General features: G+C 33.2%; 1 protein-coding gene across 1 annotated transcript; it reads right to left on the bottom strand.

The window, feature by feature from the left end:
• Positions 1-6,218: 6,218 nt before the first annotated feature.
• On the bottom strand, positions 6,219-13,464 carry LOC110633099 (dihydrolipoyl dehydrogenase 2, chloroplastic). The gene is made up of 16 exons (XM_021781573.2): positions 12,906-13,464; positions 12,414-12,560; positions 12,045-12,179; positions 11,742-11,859; positions 11,044-11,168; positions 10,231-10,356; positions 10,023-10,103; positions 9,372-9,434; positions 9,201-9,275; positions 9,033-9,111; positions 8,848-8,948; positions 8,632-8,745; positions 7,434-7,547; positions 7,066-7,137; positions 6,470-6,622; positions 6,219-6,390 (listed from the first exon to the last, which is right to left on the bottom strand). Exons 1-15 carry the CDS (start codon positions 13,224-13,226, stop codon positions 6,575-6,577), a joined length of 1,719 nt encoding a protein of 572 aa, XP_021637265.2. The 5' UTR covers positions 13,227-13,464; the 3' UTR covers positions 6,219-6,390; positions 6,470-6,574.
• Positions 13,465-19,583: the final 6,119 nt, after the last annotated feature.

Genomic DNA, 19,583 nt, shown 5'->3' with positions numbered 1-19,583 from the left:
TACAATCATCCACACCATTGTAAGAAAATATCTAGCCATTGTGATAGACTCAAATTTGTATGGGCTCCACAAATCAATGTGAATGAGATCAAATTTGTTTACGGAAAGAGACTCACTGGTTTTGAAAGGAACTCTATGTTGCTTAGCTAAAGGACAAACAAGACAATTGGTCAAGTCATTTGTGATAGTGACACCAGGTAAATGCTTTAATTTTCCTATAGATGCATGACCTAGCCTGTTATTTATGGGAGTAACATCAATGGTAGAAGAAGAAGTAGAACACAAAACACTCTATTTATTGATATCAATTTTGGGAGAACAAGCTTTAGAGAGAATGGTATTTACATAGGAGAAAGAAGACAAGGAATTATGAAGATGTGTCAAACATTTTTGAATGATACCAAGTGAAAAACTCAGTTTGTCTAATTTGTAAAGGCTTGCTGCTTCTCTTCCCATGGCTAGAACTTCACAGGTCCTGTATTACACAAAAAGAAGGATAAAAGGTAAATTAGGTGTTTGTGGTTTTTGTCAACTTACTTACTGATAAAAGGTTGTATTTGAAATATGGCAAATAGAATGTGTCTTTAAGAACTATGGTTGAATGTAAAGTAATGGTTCCAGCTTTGGTGACTTGATTAAGAGTGCCATCTGGTAGAGAAAGAGTAACAGGCATTTGAAGGTTATGGAGGGAAGTGAAAAGGTTTTTAACTAGGGTCATGTGGTTAGTGGCTCCTGTGTCTATGACCCAGCCACTATCATCACATTCTCTTACACAACAGGCACTAACAGAGTTAATTTTACAAGCAAAATTCGTTGCATTCGGATAAGTGGAACTGCAATACTGTCCACTTGTAGCACTCGGAGTATTGGTTGAAGACAAAGCCTTTCCTTTAACCAATTTTTGAATTTCCAACTGCAGAGAACCAAGCATACTGCTCAACTCTTCAATTTTTTTAACTTTCTCCATTTACCTCAATTGGAGTATCAAAAACAAAAGTGCCTTCTGCTACAATAACCACCCTATTTCCTTGTCCTGCATTTTGTTTATACTGCTTAAAAGTATTCTGCTGCCCTTTATTTCTAGTTTTAAACCAGTCAAGATATTCAATCAGCTTGAAATAATGTTCTCTAATGTGCCCATCCATGTCACAATAGCTGCAATGGCCTTTTTTATGATCATACTTTTTCAGTTCCTTCTTATATTCTTGAGACTGACCTTGTGACTTTGATTAAAGAGACTCTGTTTCATTCATCTCAGGAAAATTACGCAATGTACTTGCTTTTGCGTCTCAAATTTTAACACTGTGGAATACGCTTTATTGATGGATGGTAGTGGATCCGTTAACAAAACTTGATTTCTAACAAGATCAAAGCTTTGATTAAGTCCCATCAGAAATTGCATCAACCTACTTCTGTCAATCAGATTTGCTATTTCTTTTGCTACACCACAAGTGCATGAAGGCAACACTTCAACAAATCCTAACTTATCCCACAGCCTTTTAAGTTTTGTAAAATACAAAGTAACTGAGGCATTACACTGTGAAACAGAAGATATCTGCCTGTGCAATTGATAGATCAAGAAACTATTACTCTCATCATGCCTCTCAGAGATTTCCTGCCACAATTCTTTTGCTGAAGTTGTGTAGATAAATGCATCAACCAAATCTTTCGTAGATAAATGCATCAACCAAATCTTTTGTTATGGCATTAAGAATCCATGATGTAACCATATAATCACAACGTTTCCATTCCTCAAATCCTTCAGTTCCTTCTTGCGGCGCTGAAATTAATCCATCAACAAATCCTAATTTCTGCTTCGCCCCTAAGGCTATTCTCATTGCTCTATTCCAATAATGAAATTTCTTCCATTTAGAGGAGTTGGGACCAGAACCATACCTGGATGATTCGAGTTTTGCAAATACAAAGGATCTCCAGTAATTTGAACTCCATTGACCTGACCTCTCGCACCTTCTCTCACAGCAATTTCATGGACTCGATTTTCTTCCATCCTCAGAAAGTTTTCCCTAATTCTTCGATTGTGATTTCTTGGTAACTCTCGCCTCAAATCCTAGATTCCTTCCTGCTCTGATACCATGATAAGATTGTAGATGAAAAACAAAAATGATTCTCTATTTCACCACCCTTGAAAGAATACAAGAAGAAAGTTTATATGCAGCAGTAGCTAGCTAACTAGGGGTCCAAGTCAGCAACTTACAACAAACATTTCCAACAAACTAAGGGACTGTTTGGATTAACAGTTAAATATAACTGATAGCTGTTTTATATTAAGTGTCACGACCCAACCTATGGGCCGGACCGGCACTAGGACCTGGGCCAGCCTAAAGCCCCCGAGGCCCGTAGTAAGCCTTAACTATTCATTAACCCAACTCTAAGGCCCATTTGGGCCCAATTTCAAGAAAACAAACGGACAGAGTCCGGCCATAAAATGGACTTTCCAACGGGGAGTTTTTGACTCACCCGACCTGTAAACACAATAAATACTCAATTGGGGAGCTCAGCTCACCCTCCACATACTCATCAACATAAAATAAATGGGAGCTCAGCTCACTCATCCAATCCATCAACATGCATAACATATTTAAGTTTACAGGTCCAACATGATAAAAATATTACAGACCAAATTCAAATAAATACTGCTAACACATGCAGAAATTCTAGGAGTAATTAAAATTACACAATATTGATAAACAACCTGCGAGGTAGAAAAGCAGGTTAACCCAGAACAAAATATCCTCCTGTGGCCTGTAAAAATTTTTGAGCAGAGTGGCGTTCGACTCAGAGAGTAAAATATCAATCTTAACTATAATCTCTATAACTATCTGAAACTAATGCAACCTGTAGAGTGAAATGCAACATCAACACCATATTCACATCATAGCATCAAAAAGGTAATTTGGAGCACTCACACACCCTTTAACATCATTCATAGTATATGGGAGCTGATCCCCTATACAGCTCTCTTAAATCCAATCTGGTGCCAGCGAAGAACTCAGCTCGGACTTCCACTTAAATACCAAATCGGGGTCCCAGCGAAGAACTCAAGCCGTGTCTACCCCGAAGGACCGGGTCCCAGCGAAGAACTCAACCCGTGTCTACCCGTCCTTTCCATAGTCCACACCACATCACACGCACGCCAACGCACGCACACTGCTCCAAATTACCACAACAACACTCATGGCACATTAACAGTTATCAATGCAACATAATTCGTGCCTAGAGTTTAACTACATAAATATATGCATATAAGTGATGCATGGGCATGCTGAACATATAATAATATCGAAATTACAGTTAAAATTAATATTTTACTCACAGACTTGACGACAAATTACTGTGGCAGCTGGGCGGAGGAAGAAGGCTGTCCCGACTCACCTGACAATTACATTACATCTATTTAATAAATTTGACTCAATACAACAAAGAAAAATATCAAGTACGTCCTAAGTCGTGCCGAAAATCCGGCAGAGTCTCCCCTATACCTAGGACCTACCCGACCTGCAAAAGGGCTAAAAACGCACTTCTATATTCACAATCCACATATCAACAGTTCAATCATATCACACAGCCTCCCGCCTATCAAATCAGTCATCAATCACAATACGCAAAATTTCAATTTAGTCCTTATTATTGATCATTTTTGCAAAAACTGCCCAAACAAGCTCTAAAAATTATAAAACTTTTCCCCGCGGTCCTTAGCAATATTACTAAGCTATTGCAAAAAGAATCGTAATTTTCTAAGCTACCACGAATATTTTATGGATTTTTAATCCTATTTAAGCACTAGAAAATTACGTAAAAACAAGGTTCGGGTTTACCTTTGCCGATTCCGACTTGAGGAACGCTGGGACGTCGACAATGGGGGCTAGCCAAAACCTCGCCCAATTCGGAGACTTTTCCAGTGCAGTCCGTTCGCCTAATTTTGCGCAGATCAATCGCCGAATTTCCGCGAATCGAGGATACCTAAACTAAGCACATAACACGGTTTTTAGTAAATAAAATTTTCAGAATTTTCTAAGCTCATTTAATGCTCGAAAATACACTGCGAAGTTTCGTGGGACCCACAGAAAAACGGTGTCAGAAAAATTCGAAATTTATGTCGTTGCGAAGCTCTCGACGAATGGAGCGTGCTGGTGGCCTCGGTTTCCTCGTGGGATTCACGGTTTTCGAGAAATTTAGCCCAAAAGTTGAAGTGGGCTAAAATCTTCCCGAGCAAAAATCGGACAATCCGCTCGATGGATTTCGGCGTTCTTGGTGTCTATGGAAAGCTCTCGCCGAGTAGATGGTTTTGGACACAAGACCCGGTCCAATCGGTGACCGGATCGGCCGGATTTGGCCGAGGAAGCTGAAGCGGCGGCGCGCAGGGACCTTCGCAGCTTTCCATTGCTTCGCGGCCGGCCGGGACGGCCGGGAGGCCACGGCGAGGAGGACGCAGGGAGGCGGCCGTGGCAGGGGAGGGGAGGAGAGAGAAAAGAGAGAGAGAAGGGGAGAGCGTCGCGCGCGGGAGGAAGAGGAAGAAAAAGAGAAGAGACCGGTCCGATTCGACCGGTCCGATCCGGTCCGGTTCGATTCGGCCGGTTCGATTCGAAATACAAAATTTTAAATTTTTACTCTGCCTCGGGACCGAAAACGAGATCCAAAAATTTCGAAAAAATTCCCGAAAACTCAGAAAAATACGTAGACTCCAAATATATTTTTAGTTTTGCCACGTGGTCTTTAAATTAATTTTTAAAAATCGTCAAAGTTTATATTTTCGGAAAATCGAACCCGATTTTTAAAATCCGAAAAATCTCAAAAAAATTCCTAAAATTCAAATAAAATTAAAATACCAAAAATACTCATAAATAATAAAATTTGGGGTGTTACATTAAGTGTTTGGTAAAATTATATTTAGCTGTTGTTGTTAATGTGTGAAATGACTAATAAGGGTATATATCATATAATTTATTTTATTATTTAAATAAATATAAAATTATAAATTTATTACATTATATTATTTATTTTATTATTAAATTAAATATATAATTATTAAATTAATATATTATATTATTTAAATAAATATATAATTATTAATCTTTTATATTATATCATTTATTTTATTATTGAAATAAGAAAATAATTATTTTTTAAGATAATTAAATAATTTTAAAAATATAGATAAAATAATAAAATAATTATTATTATTAATAGAAAAATTTATAATTAATTTTAAGTTTTTGGATATAAATAAATATTTTATATTTTATGTTATTAATAAAAAATATTTTAACAAAGTTGAAATACATTAATTAAAATATTAAAATTACAAATAAAAAAATAAAAATAAAAATAATATTAATTTTCAAGTTAAATAAAAAAGGATAATATGGTCAAAATAAAAAATAAAACCAGCTGATGAGAAACGGCTCTAAAAATAGAGCTGATACAAACTGCAGCTGATGGGTATCAGTTGTCCATCAGCTATCAGTTTTATTTTTTTAAACTTGTTAAACATCACAATTTACCTATTTGGGTGTCTATCGGCTATTAACTGCACCTAACAGGTAAATCAAACACGTACAGTAAACTGAACTAAATAAGTTACAATAAAAAAAACTTTAGTATCATCTACAGTAGGGTTCGTGCGATCGGTAGGATACCCAGAAAAAACTTGCCAATCTGCCATCCTTCTCTGCCCCTTTGTGTGTCTCTGGGCAAGTTCCATACCTTAAAGTGAGAGGCAATTATTTCGTGTTAATGCGAGAAATTTGGTGCTGCATGTTTCATTTTATTTGGTGCATTATCTCAGTGGAGAATTTGTTGGGAATGTGGTTGCCTCGATACTATTCCAACGGTGCTCAACATGTAGGAGCGAGTTACTCTGAATAAAAAGGATTATTTACCAATTCAGAATTCAGATTCTTAACTGGTGGTTTGGTATGCTATGCTGATAGCTGGTTCTGCTATACTTTTTCTACTCTTGTTTCCATCAAGAAATCGCCGTTTTTGCTACTTTAGTATATAAGTAGAGAGGGGATAAATGTAGCAAGCGGTGGATTTCCCATTTAATTTTTTATATTATGATGAATTACTAACAATTATATTTGTTAGCATAAATTATATGTATTAAATTATAATACTATTAGGCAATATCAAAGAGAATGAATTTTTATATATTTTAAAAAGTTTAAATTATGTAATTTCAAAATAGAATCGTAGTCTGGCAAAATCAACACTGCTATGATATTCTTGTATCTCTTGAAGACATCCAACCACCGTTAAGAACTTGTATGAAGTAGTCCCATTGTCCAAAACTGAAGCATACAATGAATCTTACTCTTGGATACCTAAAAACCGTGGTTTTTAAATAGAATTGGCAACAAACTCAAGAAACAATGCAACCACCCAGTGAGATTCCCATCCCATCACTAAGAAAATGGTAACACGTTGATGATGTTTCTTCTAATACCGTAGCAAATTTGTTGACTTCTCTTGCCTATTAGCATGCAATTCCTTGGCAGCTCCTGACACAAGCAGATTTCTTAAAAATTTTGTACTTTTTTGAGTATTGAGATGCCTAGACTGCAATCGGTTCGCTCACTTGACTTGAAACGTGAGCTTCAACCTGCCCCATAAATTAAAAACTTGTGTCATTAGCTTGAACATGGATGGTGCTGTCTTCCGCTAAACGAATATATGCAACAAATGTGGGTGAACAATATCAGGACTGGGAAAATTAGGTAACTGTTTGTGATAACAGTTATTATACCCCCAACAACATGCATTTTATGAAAATATATTGTTATGTTTTTTTTATTGCAGAGTAGCTCAATCCAATTAGATATTTTTATCAATAATATATGCATTGTTGCATTCAGTTATTTTAAATTCGAAGGCATGTGTGGGCATAATGTGTTCATAACCAAGCCAATCCTTCCAATCAGTATCATATCCAAGAAATTGCCTTTATCAGTTTCCATTTCTTAGTAGCTTCAAACACAAGGAAAGAAGTCAAATATAGCGATGGTTGATTTGGTATTAGAAGTCAATATCAGATGAGAAACTCACCTTTGCTGATTTAAAAAGTTCATCAAGGACTTCAGACAGAGTTGGATGTGCATGTACAGCAAATTTTATATCCTGCATTGTGCCAAACATAATCGGTAAGTATATGATATACGCTTAAAATTTTCCTCTAAAAGAATGGGACCAAGGCAGATGGACAGTATATTAATTATATATCTGAAGCAAAATTTGAGCTACTGGGAGTACATTCAGGATTTGAATGACAAGTAACAGAAAAGAGTAAAGGTTTATCAAGGAAAGAAAGTTGCAGCATAAGGATCATATTCCAAGTCCTCAAACAGTTCATTATGCTGTCACATAATTAGCAGTACAAGTAAGAAGACATGGTATTTTTGGTTAAGAACACCTGCCTGAATGCGGGTCCCCAACGCTATAGCATTGGATGCTTCATGGATGAGATCAGCAGCATGCAACCCAAAAATATGAACTCCAAGTATCTCCCCAGTGTCAGGTCTATATATCAACTGCATGAAGATTAAAACATAGCAACCATGGAAGTTAGTCATATTAGACTAAATTACAATCCAAAGTGGTAACTGAAAATCTTGCATGTCAAATCAAAATCAAAATCTAAAAGGTACATTTAGTGGATGCAGCAAGAAAACAAGCACACAGCATGGAGGGAGTGAGGAAGCATATAAAAGTTTAAGCTATTGGGTGAAGAGGTCTATACACCATACAAGGCCACACCAAAATTCATGGGATTATTGAACAAGCCTCCAAATGCAAGCCTACGTAATACATACCAACATTACACACACGATAGACAGTAACAAAAACGAAATGGCATAATGAAATTAACCTCTAACATCATGTTGGTTCATCCAATGTAAAACTATTGGTCCATATTATATAAACACCTAACAAACTTCATTTGGAAACCAATATGGTTATTCAATGGGGGAAATACCCACAAATTCATGCTTCTTTTCTTTTGATTTCTCACACCTTGCTACTAAGTAGATGCAACTAATTAAGTACCAAAAATGACTATGGAACAGTTCCAGGAATAAACTTTTCTTCATGATAAAGAAAGCATAGCATGAGAAGAGAAAAATGGGGCAACTGAGGGAATGGACAAACAACATCAACAGAAACTTTGCTTTACATTGGATACTATTCTTGTTTAAGATGTTTAAGTGTGGAAATTTAGCACTTGACAATTGCACATCTCATCTTCACTTGAGCCATATATGAATACAACAGATTAAGCAAATCCTTTACAAAGCTAAAAAGATCATAAAGCATAAAATAATTCCTATTATTTAATTGTCAGTTACATCGATTTTCAGATATGGTGCATTGGATCTAAGATGAATGATATTGCACTTCATGATGCCCATCAACAATGCGAGAGATCATATAGCATTCAACAAATTTAGATAACGATTAAATAATTTATGTACCAATAAACTGCCAAGGAACAGCTCTAGAAAGATAATCACTAGCTATCCATTTAAAGAGGACGACAACAGGAAGACAATCGACTATTTGCATTATGTTTGCAGAAAACACTATTGAAGAAGGAAAGCAGTTGAGAAATGTAACCTTGGCAAGTCCCTCTCCTTCATTTTCTGCAAGGGCCTTTGTGTTGGCCTTAAAACTTGTCTTGGCAACACTTACCTCAAATCCTTCAGTTTCGCCTTTCTCCCTTGCTTGAGGCTGAGAATTTAACATTCAGTTAATAGTGCATCATGTGTAAAAAGGAAATAGGCAGATGAAGCAACATAACTAAAAAAATACATTAAATATAAAAAAGTGCACCTCTGTCAATCCAACCATGCTGATTTCAGGATGAGTGAAACAAGCTGCTGGAATGCTTAAATGATTTAGCACATGATCTCTTCCAGTGACTTGTTCAACCACTGTGAATATGCAAAACATAAAATGGGTTTAAAAGAAAGCACCAGATTTTGAAGTCACAAACAACAAAACTGCATATAATTAACCTGAAATTCCTTGTGCACTGGCCGCATGAGCAAGCATCATTTTACCATTCGCATCACCAATACAATACAAGTGAGGTACCTTGTGGTAGTTATTGCAAAATAAGTGTTAGTAGTGAAAAGCAAAAGGCATCCACCAAAATGTGCTCATGAGGAAATTATTGAACAAACCAGATTTCCGTCAGCATCAATAACACGCATACGATCATCAACAGGGACAAAACCACGTTGTGTCACAACATTGATCTGTGTAAACAAGAAGAGAAAAAGAATCATAACCATTTATCCTTTCAAGTAACAAGAAACCTAATCTTATCCACATTATTATGGAAGGATACATACATTCTCCAAACCAAGACCATTTGTGAATGGAGCTCTTCCGGTTGCAATTAAAGCTGCATCAACCTATAGCCAAAGAAAAGACAAAGTTACCACAGATGTCATGACATACGCATCACACATTAAAGAAAGATCATTATTGCTAATATAGAATTTGAATACAATCCGTAGTTTGAATGTTTACGTAAGGTCAATATTATGCGCATCTGAGTTGCTAATTGCCTAACAATAAGAAAGCAGGAACCACACATATTCAAGTTTTCAATACTTTCTAGTTTCTGCTATCACTATCCTTGTGAATGGTGATTAAATAAGTACCAAAATATAGAACTTGAACTCACATTATTTAGACAAATAAAAAAAAGGGTCCATTTGCATATTAACTAGTCTACCACAAGTTCCTAAAAATAGGATATGTAAGTTCATTAACCAAGTTTGTTTCAACTTGTTAACAACACAAGAATTTAATGGATGAATATGACCAAATCAAAATATACTGGCAGAATGATTAAAAATTTTAATCAATGGACCTCTCCACTCCAATATTTGAAGTGGAAGGAACTAAGCAACATGTTTTTACTTCATAGGACAGTAATAAAGATTCTTATCAGGATCTGACGCTCAAACTTCTTGATTTCACATAACTCAAATTACCTCCAAAGTATCTTTGTGTTCCTTGGTCTTGGCATCAATAAGCTCAATAGTGACAGGTTTCCCATCCTTTGCTGAAGTGATCTATATGAATAAATACAAGAAAAAGATAAATGCAAAGTGCACTAAAAGAAGAACAACAGGAAAATATGAATGCAACATATTGACACTACAGCTATAAGAAGCACACAAATATGAAATTCTTAATTACCTTGCTTGCAAATACTCCAGCATGATAGTCAATTTTCCTTGGATTTATGAGTACTCTTTGAGCCAACTTCCCAATCTCAGGATCAAATCCAGGCATAAGCTGATCTAGAGCTTCAACAAAGGTGACCTACAAAAACCCACTTGATTACCCTGATTGCTTTTGAGAAAACACTAGAAAATCCAATATTCTAAGGAAAAGAAAATTGAACAAAACCATGCTAAGCAGTGCTATTGATCAGTGTAGACAAGTTATAAACTAGCCTACCTCATTTCTTTCTGAAAAGAAAAACATATTTTAATAGATATGCATATTTCAAAGAAAAACCAGAAAATGGTATTCTTTGAATCACCATTTTGAGTTATATATGATCAAGTATTGAGTAAACACCCAATATGTGGAAGTTTTACTGCATTGAGAGTCTAAGCTATGCAATGAATCATTTACCTTGAACGTGCAGCAGACAAATGTAAACAAATGTGAAGTTTTAAAATGTAAGCATTTAATTAGATTGTGAAAATTCATGAAGCTTTTCAAATTAAATTGTCTATAAGTAAAGCAGGAGCCGAGAAACATCATTTGAAATAAACATCCAATCTTAAGCAATAGTCACTCAAGATAATTAACATGTTTCAAAAGGAACTCCATGCTTCTTTCCATGCCAAGTTAGGCACCATAGGCAGGGAAATCATGCATATAATACAGTAGAGGTAATTCTTTTCAAGTTAATACACTAACTTTGCCCAACAGGATATCCACAGACAATTCTTTCCAAGAATAAAATGAAGAGAAAATGAACAAGTTAATAGATGCTACCTCACTTCCAAGTGCAGTATATACATCACTGAATTCTAGACCAATATAACCACTTCCTACAATTACAATCCAATCAGGAACAAACTCCAGTTTGAGTGCATGGTCGCTTGTAATTACAGTCTTCCCTGCAGACCATTATGCAGGAATTAGAATTCTACTAGCAAAAGTAAGCAAAACATTGAAGACAATTACATAGGTGTACTTGAAAATAACCTCTATGATCATGATACAGACAAGACAAGTTTCCCAAGCAGTATTATCCTCTAGGCTGCTTGTAAATAATTCTTATGAAGTTAACTCCTTATTTAAGGTTACTTCTCAGCAAGTCCCTCTACAGGGTGATATAATCACAACAGTCTTTCATCAAATGATATGCCTAAACATAAGCTCAAAGGATTTGTTCATAGAAGTTATTTCCTGAAAACCCATAGAACAAGCAACTGAACAAGATTAATCCTATTTTTGTTATGTTTGAACCAAGTACCTCTTAATCATATAGCATTTAACTCAGATTAACATAACAGACCTGAAACAAAATCAAAATGTTTAAATCCATATCTATATCCTCATAGGATAGGATATAAACAATTTCTGATAGCAAATTCCCTGAATTTTGAACCTTTTGCATTCCAAACTATTAACCAAAATGGTACGAAGAAAGGAGCAGCAAGATAATGAGAACGGAAGTAAATTCTTACCGTCAACTTCAATGCCCTTGGGCACAAAAGGAACAGAACCAGTAGCTATAATTATATCTTTTGCAGTCACTATTTTGTCAGGAAAACCAGCTTTCCCATACTTCACTTTTTGTGGGCCCTGAATGAATTAATGAAAATCACTGTGATGAATAAGTTTTAATGCCTATCAAATATCACCATAGAATAAAAATGTGATGACAGATCATGTTCTACAAGCATTCAAATCAGAAGCTATTTTGTTTGAGTACAAGAATCTATAAATTGTAGTCCTGCCAGCTATGTACAACAAAAATGTTAACTCACCAAAACTGCACCAACCCCCATCAATATGTCCACACCAAGTGCCTTTAAAGAATTTGTTAAATTGTTACGAATTTTTGAAGCAAGGTTGTTTGCGTGATCAGCAACTCCCTGTCTGTCATACCCGGCTGCTGAAACCTATCATAAGTTTTTGGAAATGAAAAAATAAAGTGCTGTCAAAGCTTGGACAAATATTTACGTAAACACATATCAAACTACATATAAACTTTAGTTCTTCAAATGAAGAATGCTAAAAGCGACATATTGCTTTCTTCCTTTTATTTTTCAAGATTGACCGTGTTTTATCAAATACTAGGATTTTAAAAGCAGCAAAACTTCAAACGTGATAATCAAATAAATAAATCCCATTACCTGCAGACCCAAAGCTTTCATATGATGCTCGCTCTGAAGCTCCCGCATGCGACCACTAACAGCCAGAAGAGCTTTGGAAGGAACGCATCCTCTGTTTACACATGTGCCTCCAACCACATCTCCCTCAATGATAGCAGTCTTCAGGCCCTGTATTTATGGTATTTGAAGTTCATACCATTTCTAGAGAAGAAAAAAAAAAGGCAACTAAAAGCCACCTTTTATTAACCAAGCAAGTTGCATGCAATATTGTCATTGTAAATTCAATATTATATATTCCATAGTTTTCATTGAGCTCAGCAAATTGGTTAATCATATTCCTAACAACTTTAACATCCATTACCAGTTGGTTAACTCTTTTAACAAGTTCAACTAAAACAAATCTACCTAGCACAAAATTTCCAACCAAACTAAGTTGAATATTTCACTGCATGAAGTACAAATGATCAAAGTTCGAATTTCGAAAGCTCAAGCTAGCTAAGCATGAAGAATTACCTTCTCGACAGCATGAAGTGCAGCCCCATGACCACCAACACCAGCTCCGATAATGATCAAATCGTAATCGAACGACTTTGGAGGGCTTCCATTATCAGCGAGAGAAGCTGAAATTCCTTTTGAAGTAGTTGTAGTGTGAAGCTGAAGTCCTTGCCGAGAGTGAGACCGAGAAAGAGAAGAGAAACCCAAGGTCTCCCTTCTCAGACCACAAAATCGGAGATTTATAGGCTTAGAGGGAGCGAAAGGGATGGAATCAAACGCGTGATTTGATCTGGGAACTGTAATGTGTTGAGAGAGGGAAAGCGAAAATGACGAGTGCATTTTGGTTTTCTGGTGAGAAGTGTTAGAGCTCCGACGAAGAGAAGAAGATCTAATGTGAGTGAGGCAATGTAGGAATTCTTGGATTGTTTAAGTATCAAAGCTCCTCTGAGAGGCTTTGAGAAGTCCGTTAAGAGTTGGAAAGGGCGTAGTTATCAAAGTGCGACGGATGAACCACCTCTTTACTATCTTCCATTTTGGTTAGTTGTCCTGTTTTGCTATTGTACGCATGTCGCGTGCCACTTGCTTGCCATTGCGTTTCTATTATGTATGATATGAGAGAATTTATCAATTTCTTGCCAATTAGTTGCCATTTCTTTTAGTTTTGAAATTCTTGAACATGAAGGAAATTTTGCTACGTTTTTGAACCTTTTTATCTGGGTTGGAACTGTAATCGAATTGGATTTAGCTCGATTTTTATTTTGTTATTAGACAGAGATGCATACACATGACTTTTTGATAAAATATCCTTAATAAAATCGTGTGAAATCTTATATAAGTCACACGTAAATTTTTCACATTCAATATGAGATTTGAAAATAATAGGCCACTTGGTTACGGACTATATGTGGAGGGCTCCATTACACACCACACCTATAGGCTAAGACTTTTTTATTTTTATTATTGGGTAGAAATGCACACACAATTTAATAACGAAACACGCTTCTTGATAAAATCATAACAAATCTATTAAGGTGTGAAATTTAATATAAGTCACACACGCTTTTCACATCCATGTGGGATGTCAAAGGATTCAATGTTAGAATTGAGACTTCTAAAGCAATTACATATTTCCTCCAAATTCAATACTAGATTTGAGACTTCTAAAGCAATTATATATTTCCTCCTATGTTGACCTTATGAATTAAAATGAGCATAGATTTTGATGATAATAAAATTCAATTAAAATCAAACTAACCTTATTTTAAGTGTTGTGCTTTTTTAAGGATAAATAAAAAGATTCATGGAGTTAATGATGAATTTGTGCTTTAAAGAAAATATGACATTCTAAGATAATACAAGATGAATCAAAGATAAGTAAGAAAGAAAATGTTACCTTCCAAGTTGCATTGAATATCAAAATTGAAGATACATAGTTTATAAGTTAGTTTAAACTTTTATGAATATGTGTGAAAATATTTGAAGAGTAGAAGCCAATGATACTTATTTTTAATATTTCAAATTCTTATCATAAGTTTCAAAACTTGTTTTTGAATCATCAATGGTTTAAAAGTATTTTATTATAATTTGGTATAAAGTTTTAAAGTTTTCAAAGTTATGCAGAAATATTTTTTTTGGTATATTAACTCGTCTACGGGTTATGGTATGTTAACTAATTTGCTAACTGTCTCAACTCTGTACAGCATTGCAAAAAACGATAAAATAATGGCTATTTTCTTAAAATTTGAAATTGTAACATTCAAATGAGTTTTCAAACGATTCAAAACTATAAATACACTTACCCTTGGCCATTTTGCACTTAATGAGAGTCTTTATACTGTTCCTAACATTTTAAGATCATTAAAACTTTCATTCAAAGTTCTCAAATTATTTTTATTACTCATCATTGACATACTTACTCATCTCTTCTTTATAGTTTCTGTTGTATTGAGTGAGACTGAGTTTTAAACACTTCTTAGCATTTATGAGAGATCATACAAGCACCTATTGAAGTTTGATTGTGAAAAATATTTGAGGTAACACTTGGTAAAAGTGTGAAGCTATCTTTGAGAGAGTGGATGTAGGCTAATTAGGCCGAATCACTATAAAAATTCAGTGTTCAATTCTCTTAATCCTTACTCTTTAAATTTATGCACTTTTAATTTATGGTTGAAGTATTTTTTGCTGAGTTGAGAATTAATACAGTTTACTGTTAACTCTACTGCATACTGAGATAATCTATTTACTGTTGAATCTGATATAATTTGCTTACTGATATATTCTGTTTGTTGTGCTGTGATTTTATTCAAATTACTAAAATTTTTATTGAGTGTCAATATATCTTGTTAGATCAGTATACTGAATGTTTTTAAGTCAATTTTGTATCAACTAATTATTTGAGCAGTATCACACACGTTTCACATTAGAAAATTATGTTGAATTAAACTGTAATTTTTCAAAGGTTTTGAGCAATGATCGAAAAATTGTTTTAGTTCAATTCACTCCCCTCTTGGACATATTTTGAGACATCATCCTAAATTTGAATTGAACTATAATTGACAAGTTAACCTTAGGATTTAGTCTAATTTAACTTTTTTTTTTTTAAATAAAGAAAAGGAGAAATATTGTTTTAAACGAAGACCTCTCAATCCATAACAATTTCTTATTGAACTAATATTAGAGTCACTTTTAAACCAAATCAGAATCGTTTGAAAATAAATCTACCCCAATTCGATTTAAGACTTTTTTTTATCAATAATTTAAATTTTCTTTTTCACAGAGTTATTTACACAGATTAGTGATAAAATTAGATAGAACTGTTAATTCCTATTTGAAATCAACCCATGAGTCCATGGCCGTAGCTACTCTAACTTTACAAACACTTAATTAAACATCCTCAATATGAAACAAAATCGACGCTATCATTTGTGCTTACCGTCCATGCTTGCTTGTCCTTATTAACTTCTTTTTTTTTTTGTAAATGTTATTCATTGCATTAAACAAGATCAATAGAGGAAAAAATCAATATCTTATTACAAAAAAGGCAAAAAAATATGATTATAAAAGAGGATAAAAATGCTCAAAATCAACCCCATACAGTAACTCAAACTCATAACCTAAAAAATTCAGCAATATAATCCAAACCAGTTTATGCACAGGAATAAAATTTGCCATAGCCACCACAAAGCATCACCGGATGAAACTGGTGCAGCAGTGCAGGGAGAAACAAACAGAGGTAATATAGACAAATTGTTACCTCTGACACTCAAGATCAAGAAACCTCCAAGAAGAGGATTGTAGAGGCCATGATATTCTAACCTTCATGTAGCCTTCTTTGGACCTCCTCCCAAATTGATTTCTTACATTTTCAATCAACACTGAAACCAACGACACTAAGAAGAGACAAAACCATAAAAAACATGGCTCCCTCTGCCATAGATGCACACCACAGGACCACAAGAGACTTTCTCAAACCCCTCATCCTATAAACCAAAACCACACAAAAATATTTACAGCCTCACCCATAGATGAGGAGAGTAACCCATTCTCTAAGGTGACCATTTCCCTACCCCAAAGGGGAGGGGACGACACCGATCAGCAAAGAAGACGAGAGTTTGATACCCCTAGAAAAACCCAACCCTTGAGAGAAAACCAGCCGAGAAGAAAACGATTGTCCTTATTTCCTTGTAGCGTACACCTTGTGTTATTGCTATAAATCATACCAATGGCTATATTTACTAACTTAAATAGTCCAGATTATTCTTTTTGCTTTTCTCAGTATTTACGTAGAACACCCTGTGTTTAACATGATAAATTGTGATTATAGTGGGAAACCTAGATCCGTGAGCATAACTCGTTGAATTAAGTTGGTTAATTCTATTAGTTTGGAAAAGAAAAACTATAAATTAAGGCTCTATTTACTTCTATTGAAAATAATTGATATAAGCAAATTTAAAAAAAAAAATTTAAAGTATTTTCTATTATTTAATTATAATATTAATATATATTTATATCATATATACATAAATATTTCTGTCATTTATAATAACATCAGCAAAGTTTTTATTTTGAAACTAGTTAAATTAGTTAAATAGATTATTATTTAACTTAAGTAAAAACAGTTTCAAAACCTGCAACATATTTTTCTCATCCAGTTGCCTTTTTTTTTTCTTTTCACTGCTGAGCCAATAGAAGATTAGAGAAATTATAGTTGATTTAAAGAAGATTATAGTTGTTTTTACCGCTATAACATAGAAGATTAGAGAAATTTATCAACCTCATCACCACTATAAACTGTATAAACTAATTATTAAGAATTAAAAGAATTTTACTATGTAAAATTAAAAGTTTAATGAGTTTTGTATTATGTTTTTAAATTCAAATACAACTCTATTACAATCTTAAAGTTCATAACAATTGTTGAAATTTATCCTTGATTTTCTGGCCATTAGAAGTAAACTTTGCAGCATTTGATTATACTTTCCTATTTGCAAGAGAAGCGCAGGGATTACACAGAGAATCAAGCTTCAAGTAAAAGCCTAATTACCGATGTCCCATGTCTAATCATTATCATAAAATTGTGAATTGTATATTTAGCTCCAGAATGGGACTGGGAGGAATCAACTGATACCAGAAGTTTAATCACCCAGAAGTTCTTTTAATGAAAATTTATTTCAAATATTAGGATGACAACAGTAAAATACATACGAAAATTAATATACTCGAATTTAAACCTGAATCCAATCAATGTATTCAAAATCTGAACTCGTCCAAAATTCGATTAAAATTTATTATTAACTACTTAAATCTGTTCAAACTGAATTATTATTACTAAAATAATGCTAGAATCTATTTAATTTTATATATTTTAATTAATAATCTACATAAAAATTTAATTTTTATTAATAATTTACATTTTAAAAATTTAATAATTTCATAAAATATTTAATTATATTTTATTTAAAATAAAAATATAAAATTTTAAATATTATTATAAAAAAATATATTTTATATTTAATTAAACATTATATAAATAAATTCAGATAATTGATACCCAATATAAAAAATTCATATCCGATCTGAATTAATTATGAATACTATTTAAATCTATCATATTAACATTCAATCAAGTTAGATATTCACAAAAATCCAACTCCTGACCATTCCTATAAACTAAGTGGATAATCATCAAACACGTAACACATGAGACTATCCGCTTACATCTTGGTATTCCCATTTATTTTCCTTTTATTCTTAATTGTCTAATTCGAAAAAGATTCTTATACACTCTCGAGTTTATAATTTAATGTATTTATTTAATTAATAAAAAATAATAAATTGAGATTTAATTTATTATACATTTAAATGTTATTTATTAAAATTTTAAATATATATTCATTATTAATTACTATGTATATATGTATTTGAATGTCGAAAATAACTACTCTTCAAGTTATTGGCAAGGGATAAATTTCTCTAATAGTTACCCAATTTTATTAATTATTTTATTTTAATTATTATATTTTAATTTATTTTAATAAAATTATTAAATTTTTATTTTTTATTCACTAATAACCATCCAAATCAGTAAAATTTTTAATAAAATTTTGTAGCTTTAAATTATAAAAAATTATTTCCTTACCAAATTAGAATTAAAGAAAGAAATAAATCTTATCTCTATATTAATTATTATATTTATTAATTTTTTATAAAAAATAAAAATTTTTTTATTATGATACTATGAATATGTAATTTTTTTATAATTTAAAATCACATAAGACATATTATATAATAATTTTATTGAAGATTTTATCAAATTTTGTAAATTTACTTGTATAAAAACTCATTTATATGGTGTAAAAAATATTAAAAAATTTAGAGTTTTTGGGTATTTAATATTATTTATTGGTTTTATTTTAAAATTGTCAAATTTCAACTATTAATTACATGAAACCACGTGGAAAATTACCTTTGACTTGGACTATTGACACTGGTCTCAAACTTACTGGTCCAGGTGTACGACAGCCCAGAGGTCATGCTGCTGGTGAAGTACTGTTTCGTGCTACCTTCAGTTCACGTGTCTGTCTGTTCTTCAATGATTGGTTAAGCTTTCACCGACCTGTCACCCAGTGCCTGGTAAAAGCGCGAACCAGTGAATACTATTTACACGTGTTATATTACTCCCGCCAATTAGAGGAATCTGTGTGCGTGTTTCGGGCACAGTCGGGTAAAGCCTTTAGACCGAACGCCAACGAGCTCACAGTAATGCCATCGTGATTGGATCGTGATTAACAGAGCGCGTGGATATGAGCAGAAGGTCGTCAGTCGTCAGTGGTCATTCCGTAATAAGAACAAAATTCGAGGGCATTAGACAAAATTGTGTACATGGTTCTAATGTTTAAAATCTGTCTTATATCACATTTTAAGTTTTGAAATATAAAATTAAATAAATCTTGAGATATTATTTAGCATTAATATTAAAAAAGAAATTAAATTAATTGAAAATATTATTAGATTTTTTAATGAATCTCATAAAATTAATTTATATATTCAATTGTTTTTAAATTTATTGAATTATAAAAATTTAAAAATAAAATTAAATGTTTTTAAAATTAAATGTATTACTAAATTTTTTAATAAAGGTGTAAATTTTGCATTTATTTATTTTTTATTTTCTCACTTTTCTTTCGCTTATCGATG

The sequence above is a fragment of the Hevea brasiliensis genome, chromosome 4 (assembly GCF_030052815.1).
Source record: "Hevea brasiliensis isolate MT/VB/25A 57/8 chromosome 4, ASM3005281v1, whole genome shotgun sequence".
Lineage (NCBI taxonomy): Eukaryota > Viridiplantae > Streptophyta > Magnoliopsida > Malpighiales > Euphorbiaceae > Hevea > Hevea brasiliensis.
Note: the sequence above shows the minus strand (reverse complement) of the source record. Positions and strands in the feature narration are given on the sequence as shown.